Source organism: Caretta caretta, chromosome 15 (genome assembly GCF_965140235.1).
Source record: "Caretta caretta isolate rCarCar2 chromosome 15, rCarCar1.hap1, whole genome shotgun sequence".
NCBI classification, from domain to species: Eukaryota; Metazoa; Chordata; order Testudines; family Cheloniidae; genus Caretta; species Caretta caretta.
This window is the reverse complement of record NC_134220.1, coordinates 26,093,110-26,106,143: the sequence shown is the minus strand read 5'-3', so window position 1 is coordinate 26,106,143 and position 13,034 is coordinate 26,093,110. Positions and strand designations below refer to the sequence as shown.

The 13,034-nt window shown below is 42.4% G+C and overlaps 1 protein-coding gene across 5 annotated transcripts in view; it reads left to right on the top strand.

Annotated features, from left to right (window-relative positions):
• The first annotated feature begins 3,334 nt into the window (after window positions 1-3,334).
• ATP2A2 (ATPase sarcoplasmic/endoplasmic reticulum Ca2+ transporting 2) overlaps window positions 3,335-13,034 on the top strand; it is a 79,262-nt gene continuing 69,562 nt past the window's right edge. For 3 of the 5 annotated variants that reach the window (XR_012665089.1, XM_048821932.2, XM_075120051.1), the window contains exons 1-3: window positions 3,929-4,258; window positions 5,265-5,282; window positions 5,381-5,463. Coding sequence is in view for 2 of the 5 variants with exons in the window: in XM_048821932.2 (XP_048677889.2) it covers window positions 4,141-4,258; window positions 5,265-5,282; window positions 5,381-5,463 (219 nt within the window). In the remaining 3 variants the exon portion in view is untranslated. Of the gene's footprint in view, window positions 3,692-3,928; window positions 4,259-5,264; window positions 5,283-5,380; window positions 5,464-13,034 lie in introns of those variants that run through there. The other 2 variants (XR_007352901.2, XR_007352900.2) reach the window with 2 other exon arrangements.

Sequence of the window (13,034 nt, the reverse complement as noted above, 5' to 3'; positions counted from 1 at the left end):
TCATTAAAGCTGCAGTGAACCACATTGAATTCAGTAGCTTTAGAGAAAGAGGATGACACACACAGCCACCATCAACCCATTCATGCCTCCCAAAACTCACAGAGCCCCAACAGCACACAGTTTGCACCATGGAACTTCCATTGGATCAAAGGAAGGCAGTATGAGGTGATGCCACTTGGGCTTTATTATCAGTTTTACATATATCTGTTTCCCAAAGGTGCAAAAGAAATGGGGGCAGGGGACGAGGGGGAACGACATACCAAGTCCTGCAGTCATGTTGAATGAGGGATATCAACAGGACAGGTTAGGGTGAGCAAATTATACTTGAAACTAGTGAGTCCTACAAGATTCAGCATCACCTAGCAGGGCTAACACCTGTTAACAGGTATGGTCCTCAGGAGCCCACTGCTATCCTGTTATACTGCCCTTGCCATGTTTCAGGTTCATTAACAGATGCTCACATGAGCTTTTTGGAGAAACAAACACACAAAAGGTAGTCTTATAACTATGTGTAGAGTTATTTAACAGGGAGGAATCATTATGAAGTATCATCTGATTTTATTTTTAATATTTGTTTATTGGGGACATTGTCACTGATGTTATCTTTTATTGGCTCACTTGAAAGGGAGGTAAGAAAATGAAGTGCAATCTTGTCAGAGGCTTTGAAGTGTTTCTGATGTGTGAAGGTGAGTGTTACATGTTTGTGTGTATATAGTGTTTTGAGTGTACCTGTCATTCGTGTGTATATATATGACAGGTACACTCAACACACCAGATATATATAGTACTATATATAGAAAGTATTTGTGGTCTGCGCCATGTGTCAGATTGATATATGCTGGCATGCTGTGTTGGTGTGAGGTGTATTGTGTTGGTGAATTGGTCAGTGTGTTATGTGTGTCCCAGTTTGGAGTGTGTTTACACATGTGGTTGGTTTCATTGGTGTGTGTCAGTATGAGCTGTGTATATCATTAATTGTTTGTATCACTCCTTATCATGTATGCACATAACATTGGGAGCATATGTTGCGGTGTGTTTGGGTTCTATGTTGAATACAGGTGCGTTGGCCTGTATCACGTATGTGCATGTGTGTATCAATTGATATTGAATGATGGAGTTTGTATCAGTTAGGTCTGTGTCATGTGTTGGTCAGTGTGTGTGTGTGTGTATTGGTGTAGGGTGCCGGTGCTGTGTGCTTTTTTTGTGTGTGCTGGTAAGTGTCAAGTGCATGTGCCAAGTGCATTGTGTTTTATGTATTTGTCTTGGCTGGTGTCATGTGTGCATAAAAAAATTGAGGCAAGTAATAAAGAACTGAATACAAGACAAAAAGTAAGTTGTCAAGTTGACACATTCTATATCTCCCTGGACACTGTCTATTTACATTGAAAGCTTTTTGGGGAACAGCTACACTTCTGCAAACAATCTGGCACATTTCAGCATAGATGTAATGGCTAGAGGAAATGAGGGTGACATATCCCTTGCAACTTTTTATTCTCATGTTGACTTCTCCCTCAATGTGGCTGCAGGACTGAGGTATTTTCAGTGCAGGTCCCATCCAACCTTTCTTATGTGGTTGCATGTCTGCACTTTGGGTGCTTCAGAATTAATAAATAATACTGTATTAGTGATGGTGCACATATGGTCTAAATTGGTGTAGAGTATGTGTGTACAACGTGCTGGTGTCAACTTGTGTGTAGCAGTTTTATGTATACACGTATGAGTCAATATATATGTACGTTATATTGGTTGGTGCTGAGTACTTGTAGGGTGTGTACATTGTGTGTGGTTGTGTGTTGTTCGGCATGTAAATTCACACTGTCAATATTGTGCGTCATTCATGGTATGTCTATACTGCAATCACCGGTTGTAATTGTAGCTTGTGTAGACATATCTGAGCCAGATTTAACTAGCTAGCTTGGATACCAGAGCAATGAACATGTGGCAGTGGAGGTTAGCCGCTGAATAATTACCCAGGGTTCTGTGCAAGCCTGTCCAGACCACGCTGAAGCCTGTGCGGCTGCAACTTCACTGCCCTGATACCTGAGCTAGCTAGACTGAAGTTAGCTCACGTATGTCTACACAAGCTGCAATCACACCCCGTGATTGCATTATAGACATACCCCCAGATCAGCTGGAGTTGGTGTGCGTCAGTCAATGTCCTGTATTAAATGTTACTTGAAGTTTGTGAATTATGATGTGGTGTGGGTATCACTGTTGCCAGTTAGAGGTTGGTTGGTGGGTGTTGGTCATTGATATTGTGCATGAGATAGTTGGTGAGTGTTAGTTGGTGACACGTTGCACATGTGTGTCAGCTTTTAGGTCAGTCATTGTTATGTGTGTACATGTGAGCCACTGCGTGCATTAGTGTTGGGATGGGAATCGAGGCTCTGAAAGGGGTGTTGAGTGGGTCAGTGGGGACCTAGTTAATGTTGCGATAATGGCTGGGGAGAATCAAACTGGTGATGGGTTGGGAGCAGGGAGACACTTTTCCATCACACCTCCCTCTTTGCTCCACTGGTCCCCTTTCTCTCACCTGTGTTGCGTTCCACCCAAGCTGGGGATCCTGTCAGGATGGGAGCAGCCCACCCCCAACGTGCTGGGGCGGGGGGCAGCCAGAACAGGGGAGAGCCCCTGCGCCGGGTCGGGGGCCTGACAGAACAGGGGGCAGCTCCCTGCACTGGGCTGGGGGGAGCCTGTCAGGAGGCAGGGGGCTGTCAACACAGGGGCCCGTCAAGACAAGGGGCAGCCCCCCCATGCTGAGGGCCTGACAGAACAGGGGGCAGCCCACCCCTGCCGTGCTGGGGGGAGCTGTCAGCACAGGGGCCTGTCAGGACAGGGGGCAGCAGCCCCGTCCTACTCCCCGCTGGGGTCCGAGTCCAGTCAGAACAGGGGCATCCCGCACACCGTGCTGTGGGGCTGTCAGGCCAAGCCCCCCGTGCCGGGTCCCGGGTCCTATCAGGACATGAGGCCAGGACAGCCTTCCACCCGCCCCGACCGTAGTGAGGTTCACGTCAGGGCAGGGAGCTGCCCGGGGGTCACGCCGGGGCAGGCCGCCAGCCCACTGGAGGCTGCTCCCGCCTCACAGAGCAGTGGTCAAACGACGTTTCTCCACCCAGACCTCTCTCCTGCGCCCGCCCGCATACGTGTACCAGCGGCGTGGATTACGGCGCTCCGCAGAGTCGCGGCGCGGGCGGGCCCCTTTGTTTGTCGCGTTTCGGATCCGGGTTCGTGCGGGCGGGGCTGCTCCCTCCTCCCCGCTCCCTGCTCCCGGCCAATGAGCGGCGTCCACATGCTGCGGCCGCGAGAGGGGCAGCGGCGAGCTGGCTCCGATAAATTCTATTAGAGCAGCCGCCGCTGGCTCAGCTCGCGCTGGGGCGGGAACGGAGCAGGAGGCAAGCAGGGCACCGGCTAGCCGGAGACAGCGGCCTAGGCTACACCGCCCGGTGGAGAGCGCCGGGAGCGGATCCCACCCCGCCGGGCAATTCACGCTCTCCCCTAGAGGGACGAGTGGGCACGACCCCCAGGGCAGCTACGCCCCCTAGAGGAGACAGGGCATTTCATACCCCTCAGCGGAGAGCGGGGGGTGATAAATTACCTTATTCCCCCTCGTAGCGGCGAAAGGGACAGTTACTCTCCGGCTGAGGAGACAAGAGGACAGCTCAATTCCCTCCACGCGCGCCCCACAGTGCCGGTGGGGGCGGTTGTTACCCTAGCACCCCCCGCAGTACCTCTCGGAGCGGGGTGAGGGCAGGCATTGTCTGAGAGAAGGGGGGGTGACTTTGTCTCGTGGCCCCCAAACGGCTGCCGGAGAAGGGGGGGTGCAGCGGAGCCCCTGCTCTAGCTCCGTGAGAGGAAGGGGGGGGGTCGTGTTCCCGAGGGGGTGGGAGGGGGTGGGGGCGAGTCCCCCGCCGGTACGCAGCGAAGGGGGGGGGGGCGTGCAGGTGCCGTGACCGGAGGGGAGCGCTCCTCGGATCCCTATTGTTGTCTAGGTCTATGGTGAGAATCACCCGGGGGCGGTTGGGGACCCATAGGGGGAGAGAGCGAGGCACCGAGCGGGCTGAGTGGAGGGTTTGCTGCTGTTCCTGCTGCTGCTGCTGAGAAGAAGGAAGCGGGGGAGAGACACCATTTGCCGGCCCGGCCATGGAGAACGCTCACACCAAGACGGTGGAGGAAGTTTTGGCTTATTTCGGCGTGAACGAGAGCACTGGGCTCAGCCTGGAGCAAGTCAAGAAGCTCAAGGAGAGATGGGGCGCCAACGGTAGGTGAAGCAACCCCCACGCCAGCCGCTGCCGGGGGGATGCTGCTGCGTGCTGGGATCCTCTTTCTCCCTCTCATCCTCCCTAGGGCCCTGTTTCAAGGCCTAACCTATGTGTGCAAAGCCGGCATCTGACTCAGGACCCGGAATAGGAGCGAGGGAGAGAGAAGATGGCTGACTTGAACTCCACCTCGTGGGTTTCTTTTATACCCTAAGCGGTCAGGGCTGCTTAAGCAAGGAGGGTGCCACCTCCGTTTCCTTTTACCTTGATGAGAAATAAGCTTCTAGCATTAAAGAAAGCACATGATTTTTTTTAAAGAGCCCCTTTTATTATGTACTTGACCTTCATTTTCTTCGCTATTTCCAACCCTCCCACGCAAACCTCCTTCTTTTTCTTTTGAAAGAAGGTGGGCTTTTTTGGCTTAAAAAAATTGTTCAGAAAACAATGGGGCAGAGCTTTATTTTTATAGCTTTCTTTTGTGCCAATTGTATTGCAGAAACGGCTTACAGAGAGGAGTAATAAATAGCAGATGGGGAGACAGCAATTCCTAAATAGAAAGATGAGATTGTGAAGTATTTGGCTATACATCTTATGGTTTGGTAAAGTGGATGTAGAGGGAAATCAGTGTTCTGCTGGAGTCTGAAAAACGTTTGAAGCTTGTGATCCTTTGTATGCAGCAGCACCAGAAGTAACAGAGCAGGCATGAGTGATGACTTGGCTGAATTGTAACCTTAGTAGATTGCTGCTAAAATGTATTTGACATAAATTGTGGAATTAGCGAGGCCCGTTCCAATTCTTGTTGAAAGGAGGCACTTTAATTGCATTACTCAGCATTGCCTTAAAATCTGAATTTCATATATACATAAAATCGGGTAGAATTTAATTTTGTAGCATTTTAGCTAGCTCAGAAATGATCTTTAATGATGGATGCTTTAGTGTGGCTAATGTAGTTCTCTAACAGTCTTTTCTCTTTGACATGCTCCTTGGGAAAACCTATGCTTCCTGCAGAATTACCAGCTGAAGAAGGTAAGCAAGCTTGTACAATCTTCTAATATTTTTATCCATACTTCACATCTTTCTGTGGATATTTAAGATGCAATACGTCTGCCTTTTATATCTTGCAGGAAAATCCTTACTTGAGCTTGTGATTGAACAATTTGAAGACTTATTAGTTAGAATTTTGTTGTTGGCAGCCTGTATATCTTTTGTAAGTATAAAATGTTTGGTTTTTTTTCAGACTTTTCCCACATTGCCCAAATGAGACTACTGTACATTATTTATATATATGGACAGGGTTATTCCTTAAGTTATTTTCTTGCTTCTTTTTATGATGTGAAAAAATAAATTGCATGCAGAGTCTTAAATTGGTTATCTCGCTAAGGTTAACTTTTGCATGTTTTAGGCATTAATTTTCCATATTCACTTCATGTATGGTTTATATAATTCTCTTCTTTCTTGAATACAATTAAACTAGACACACACAGACCTATAAAAAGCACACCTATAATCTATCATATTTTTTTGTATACCTACTTGAGTTGGGATTTCCCAACCCTTCTTTTTTTTCGTTGGCTTTTAAAACCAACCTCCATTATGAGTTTAACTGGTCATTCTTTTTGCTTTTGAGTTAATCCTTATCAAGCTAAATGAATGATCACTGGAAGTGGTTTTTGGATACAATGCAAACTGTAAATAGAATTTGCATGAGGAATATTTCAGTTGCCTTCCCTCCCTGATAATAGCAAGGTGACAGTTGTTGCTTTTGACAGTGACAAGAATGATGACAGCAGTGATGGCACCATTGTTGACCAAATTTGGTAACTGACCTTTGGATAGTCTTTCTGTAAAGTGGACCCCTCGTCTTGCATACAGGATTGAAAGGACAAGAAACACTAAATGACTCTGGTTTTTGTTTTGTTTTTAATTTATGTTTAATTGGATAGTTTCTTTATGCAGTGTGTATAGGATATATGGTTGCTAAGGAACTGGAGAAATGAATTGAAGACTAAGTACAGGAGGAAGGTGATAGGTCTGTTTTTGACAAGTTGGAGAACAGAATGATTGCTTTCTATTTATTTTAAAAAAAAAGTGCAGAACATTAGAGATTGTTAGTGAAGTCTACCAAACAGACTTACTTCCACCTAAAGAATTGTAGCTTAACTCTGTCCAGAAAAACAGGCATTAGTCTTTTATAAGCTAAAAATAAAAAAAATGGATTTTGTACTGATTTTCTAGTGTTCTTTCCGTCTACCAAAGTTAAACTGATCATGACTATAGACTCAAGCAAATGATCAATCTTAAACTAAGACTATTTTTTAAAAAAAAAAGAGGATGGTTCTCATCTGTTATGCCTGATGCAGGATACTGCGTTGTTGATTCTGGGCCAGTGAAGGCTTCTGATATCACAAAACTGACACTCAGTTTCAAAGAAGAGGGCCTCCGTTTTGGTATGTGTGTGTATATAATTGCCAGCTGGCCAGAGATTGGCATTGAGCTTGCCTGTGGAGACACACATTCTAGTCACTTTGATATGTCCTGGGAGAAAAATGGCTGGCAGTAGCAATTTTAAGAAATGGGTGAACATCTAGTTTTTCGGCAGGGGTTAGCGTTTTGTAAAGGGTCTGAAAGTTGCATCCCTCATGAGGGTAGAGGGGGAAAGAATGATAGTAATAAAGGGTAGTGGAATTTTATAGTGCATGAGTTACTTCTTCTAGAAATTTACATCCCACTTAATTTCCAACCAAATGGGTGAAGGTAAAGATCAAATTCAGCAAATTGGAAATTGTCTAGTGTGCTGACTCCATATTCAACACTGTGCTAAACTGACAGGTCAAATAATGTACATGGCCAAATGTACTTTGCTAGTATGTTTACTGAACTTATAAAACAATTAGACTAGCCTCCATTTTCCAGTTTACTGAAATTATTCTGCCTAAATTAGGCAGTCAGTGTAATACAGGGTACACTACTGGGATATCTGGGTTCTCTCCTCGGTTCTACCACTGACCTGTTCGGACGTTGGGCAACTCAGTTCAGTTTTCTGTGCCTCAAGTTTCCTCAGCTTTAAAAACGGGGATAATACTTATCCTCCTTCTTGAAAAACATGTTAAGCCCCTGGCTTGAAAATCATTAGCTAAAATAGAAATGCTGCTAATAATTTTTATTGGAGTTATTCTATGAGCAGTTCACTCTTGTTTTTGTTTGCTTTTGGGTTTTGTATTCGGATCAAAGATAACTTGTAATTTCTTCTGTTTTTTCACTTGCAGCTTGACATTTACTCTTTATAAAAGCTATATTAGACTTTCATTTAGTTCTGGTAATTTCAAGCAACTGTGCTAAGCTCGTACAAACATAGAAATATATTTGTTTCTATAAAATATTCAAGGTGATCGACATAATTTAAACTCCGATATTAGTTCTGAAAGCACTCATTTTCAGTTATATAGCAAGTGTGAAGCTTGTGGCCCATAACTGCCATCCAGAGAAATTTAAATGTTACATGGAAAGATAAATTGTGTATACAGCTGAGGTAAAATTAACCTTTAGCATTGGATTGCTGTATCATAAGGATGATTTAGCATAATTTATAATGTGTAATCATTGATAACTGGATCGGCTAAATCTTGAAAAGTTAATGAGGCTTTGTAATACTACAAAGACCACTACTACAATAATATATGTGTAAATCACCAGATTTTTTTTAGATTACAAGGAGCGTACACAGAGCATATTAATTGATGTTTAGTTTTAAAATGAGGTGCATCAGGGTTGCTTTGGTCTTAAGTTAATGTGTAGGGCTTTGCTTTTTGGGATGTAATAATATAATTGGGGGGGGTTGTTTTTAGCAATTTTTGAGCTATAGCTATAAATCTCCAAAAATTTGATGGGGGGGGCATTTTCTCTTTGCATATAGAGTTCTGGGATGAGTAATCTGTTTGTGATGTTCCATATTGCTCTTTAACATAATACTGTATCAAACACCACTACTTTAAAATGCACTTGGGAACTTCTATTGCGCACAAGCAGAGTCTACATGAACCAATTAATATGCAACACATTAATGTGCTTTAGGAATCATACCTTTGTAGTCTGCATTTCTGCTCCATGTAGGCAAGCCCTTAGATGCAAGGAACCATTTCTGGTGTTTTTCCAATGATTAGTGGGTAAACACAAATTTTGTTTCTTGTGTTGGGGATGCTTTAGCAGTGTCTTTCGGTTAAAACTGAAAATCAGAAGCCCTGGTTATGTATAGTTGAATCTTTGGCAGCACTATAGGGTTTCTTTTGAAGTTAATGGATTTCAGCAGGAGTAAGAACAGAACCAAATTACACAAACTTGGATTCTGTGTTCCCAGTGACCCTAAAATATTTTCTGTAATCTTGTTGATCTGGGAGACTGTTACGACTATAGTAGTTGGATAACATAAGGCCTTGTATAGCAGTAGCAATAAGTATAGTTAAGGTTGCATAATATCTGCTGTTCTAATCCTTGTTTTCAGTTTGTAACTTTATGAAACTTTCACCTCAGCTGAAATTTTATGGACCTGGTCTTTGTCCAAAAATTAAATGTTCAGAAAGTTTTTGTAACAAAATTCTTCTTCCCTCACACATGTACTCAAAGGCATTAGAAGAATATACTTTGTAAAGACTTTTTTTTGTTGTTTTAAATCTGAAGATTCTTGTTTGAATTGCATTAGTGCTGAATCACCTTAGAAGTTGAGTGTTGGAATTGGGCATGGAAATAGTCCTGATTGTGAAGTGTGTTTGAGTGTTCTGGTGAAAATTGGTATTGAGTTGGGTCTTTGAAAATCACACTGCCTTCAATGAGGCCTGGCAGGACATGTGTGCATAGCTAAATTACTTGCGCAGTAAAAACCTTAATGATGGCAACTTTTAATTGCGGCAGAGCTCCAGAGAAGCATTTGTTCATTCACTGCTCATCTTGTAAGGTTAAAAACAGCACAACTCCTAAGGTTCACCTGGTGGACCTTGAAAGGTAGATGGGATAGTGGGTTCCTTATGAAATATTTTTTTCTTTGAAGAGTGTATATTATATATTGCACATGTATGTGCATGCACACATTCCATTTTAAAACTCTATATATTAAGGTTGCATGTGTAAGCACTCAAGTAAGGAATTGAGAAAGTTAAGCTTGCTTATGACACCTTGCCTCTGCACCTTTATGTAGGTGCATTACATACCTTTTCTTCAATATCGTACAGTAACATTAGTGGTTTTCAAATTGTAGTTTGTACATCAACTGGTGGTATGTGTGCTGCAGTCAGGTAGTACACAGGGTGCTGTACAGTATTAACATCATAACCCATTATATCTGTACTGATTTAAATTACTAAGATGGTATGCCAAGTACTTGAGCTGTATATGTGGTATGCTAGATCTCAAAGTCAGAGAATTGCTGTTCTACAGCCTTAGATGCACATACTTTTGTAACATTTCATTCTTGTATTCGTAGACCATTTTCATTGTCATATGCCTCCAGTATATCTCTAATGACTTAAAATACATGTCTTGGAGAGAAGAAAAGTTAAGTTATACTCTTGATCCTATAAAGGACTCTATAGGCATGAACCCTTCCTAAAATGTCTTATCAGAATTTTCTGTGCAAGGACTTTAGGGTTGTCCTAAAACATCCTGGGAACAACCTGACTCTTAGATCTGGAATAGTAATGACTACACGTTGCATAAGATAGGGATAGTGGTGGTATATTACACTGGCATTCTGTCAGCAAAATTCAGATTATGCAATGTCACCTAAAAGATCACCTGATGGGGAAAGATTGCAGAGATTTAAGAAGTAATTTATGTAGCTTTTAAAAATGTTCCCTTGTAGTAGGGTGCTATATAGCTAGGTAAGAACTTAAATTGCCAGATGCTTCTGTTTTTAGTTCTGCTACCATCAAGTATATAGCAAAGCAGTTGTATATTCAGAAACACTGAAATACTTGAGGTAGTTGCAGTCTGTTAACTCAATAAAACTTCAATTTCCCTGTATAATCATCACTGAGTTTTATTTTTCAGTAACAATTAGCAAGGAGAGTTTTGATCTCATCATGAGTAATGGAACTAAATTTGGGAGAAATGAAAGAATCTTAATCTCTGGTTGGCAATTCCTTTGTGCTTGAAATAATTTCTTGTTAAGACCCTTAAAAAGGGATATTTTATTTGTTTAATTTTAAATTTAAACATGTCCTATCCAGTAAAATAGACACATTTGCATAAAAACATGTATTTTTAACAGAGTCTAAACTGTACTCTAGAGAAATACAAAAAGGATAATGGGAGTCGGCACTGTTGGTTTGTCCAAAATATTCTAAATGTTAAAAATCTCAGTGGCCTGGGAGAACAAGCTTTTTATTCCAGGAAGATTGCACAGGTATAAGAACCCACTTTAATTGGTCTAAGACCTTTTATTGGTAGGATAACATTTGATTTTCATATTTTGCCTCTAAGCTGCCATTCTTAAGTAAAAAAACCTGCCTCTTGGTCACTGACAACATAATCTAGTTTGTCTAATGGATCATAGGTATAATCTCCCGAGCAATGGATTTCATCCCAGAACTTCCACTCTTTGTATACTGTATTCTATTTTTGTTGTCTTCAGAATGCTGTTCCCTCCATCTTTCCTAATAACATGATTGTCTCAAATGACTAATCTCTGTGCTCTGGTATAAAAATTATTGAAACAGTGAGGCTTTTTTAGGAGTACAAATACTTGCATAGTATTATTAATTTAATTCTGGTTTTTCTAACACTTTTGACCATTCTGTTTATTGCTGGCTAGCTTACTGGTGCAGCCTCTCTGCTTCTTTTAGTGACCCTGAGCCACAAGCACTCCTTGCTTGTCGTTGCATGTGTAATTTTTAGTCTTTGTGTATGTTTCTACTTTTAAAAGTCGCATGGCCCCATCCTTGTTAAACTTTGCTTAAGAGACTTCTGCCAACAGTTAAACCAATTAAATACAGCTTGAGCAATCAAATGAAATATTGTTGAATCAGAGTTGCCCTCTAGATTTGTTCTCGCCATTTAGGTGTCAGGGGAGCATTTGTATTAGATATTTCCCTTAGTCTCTGGACTTCCTTTCCACTTAAACAAAAAAAATGCAAAAGCACATTTTGCTTTTCTTTGCTTTTTAGCCTCTTAGGTATACAGAGAAATTTTTTTAGTTGAATTTTCTAATTTTATCAACAGTATTGTCTTAAAACAATACCATGGTGGTTGATCTTAATCATGTTCGTGGTTATGAATGCTACAAAGATTTGATTACCAGATTTCTGTCAGTAAGGGGTCATTATATCACTGGACCCTTCAGTCTTTTTTATTTATTTTAAATTGAATATCCCATGTGTTGTAAGACTCTGAGGTTTGCTGATGGAACTATTTGCCACTATAGCAAGGCATTTGTATAGTGCCTAGCACAAAGGTGTCCTGGTCTGTGACTAGGACCCTTAGGCAATACAATAAAACAAGTAATAAATAATTATGGATTCTATTATTTGCCAAACTTTGGTTTCTGTTGTTCCTCTATTTAGTAAAGCAAAAAAGATGTTGGTAATCTTTTTTTAAAAACTAATGTGTTGCTATTTATCTGTTCATCCCTGTTCATTTGCTAGTGCTTATTAAATCAGGCTACTATACAGTTGTTGTATCAAATGTACATGAAGTTATTTTGACATTCTCCCACAACCTGTTGTGACAAAAGAAGATCAGACACTTGCAATTGAATGACTCCTGTTGTAACTTTGCACAGGTACAGTCACTAGAGTCGTCTTGACATACAGTAACTCCTCACTTAAAGTCGTCCTGGTTAACGTTGTTTCGTTGTTACATTGCTGATCAATTAGGGAACATGCTTGTTTAAAGTGTGCCTTATAAGGTCGCTTGGCAGCTGCCTGTTTGTCCACTGGTTGCAGGAAGAGTATCCCGTTGCAGCTAGCTGGGAGCTTGGAACCAGGGTGGACCAGCAGCCCCCCATCAGCTCCCGTTCCCCTAAGTTCCCTGTGCAGCAGCCACCCAGCAGGCTATCATTTGCCCACAGTTCAGCTGTCCCTCCCTCCACTGCAATGTGCTGCTCCTGCCCTCTGCCTTGGAGTTGCTCTCCAGAGCCTCCTGCTTGCTGGGGGGGAGAAGAGAAAGGGGGGGGATAATGTCAGGGTGTCCCCCTGCACCCCGCTTACCCCATCTCCATAGAGCAGGGGGGACACATGACAGGGCTCAGGAGGGAGGGAACTTCCTGGCAGCAGTTGCTGTGTCTCAGCTTGCTGATTAACTTAACAAGGTAGTGTACTGTACTTAAGAGTGGTGTCAGTGTACTTAAAGGGGAAATGCGCATCTCTCTCTCACACACTCACACAGTGTGTCTCTTTCTGTCTGCCATGCTGTCTCCCTTCCCTCCATTCATGCTGTCTTGTAGAGTGTGAGGCTACATTAACAACGAGTTAACCCTTGAGGGCTCAGCCAAGTGCTAGTTCATCATTTAGCAGTAAGGCATTCCCTGGGCAATATCCCACCCTCTGACTCCTCCACCTCAACCAAACTTCGCAATCATCGCTGTGTACAGTATTAAATTGTTTGTTTAGAACTTATAGTGTGTGTGTGTGTGTGTATGTATGTATGTGTATATATATATATATATATATATATATATATATATTATATATAAAAATGGAGGTGGGGTTAGGTTCCAGGAAAAAAAATTTTTAGCCCAAAAAAAAAATCCCTGGAACGTAACCCCCCATTTAAAATAATTCTTATGGGGAA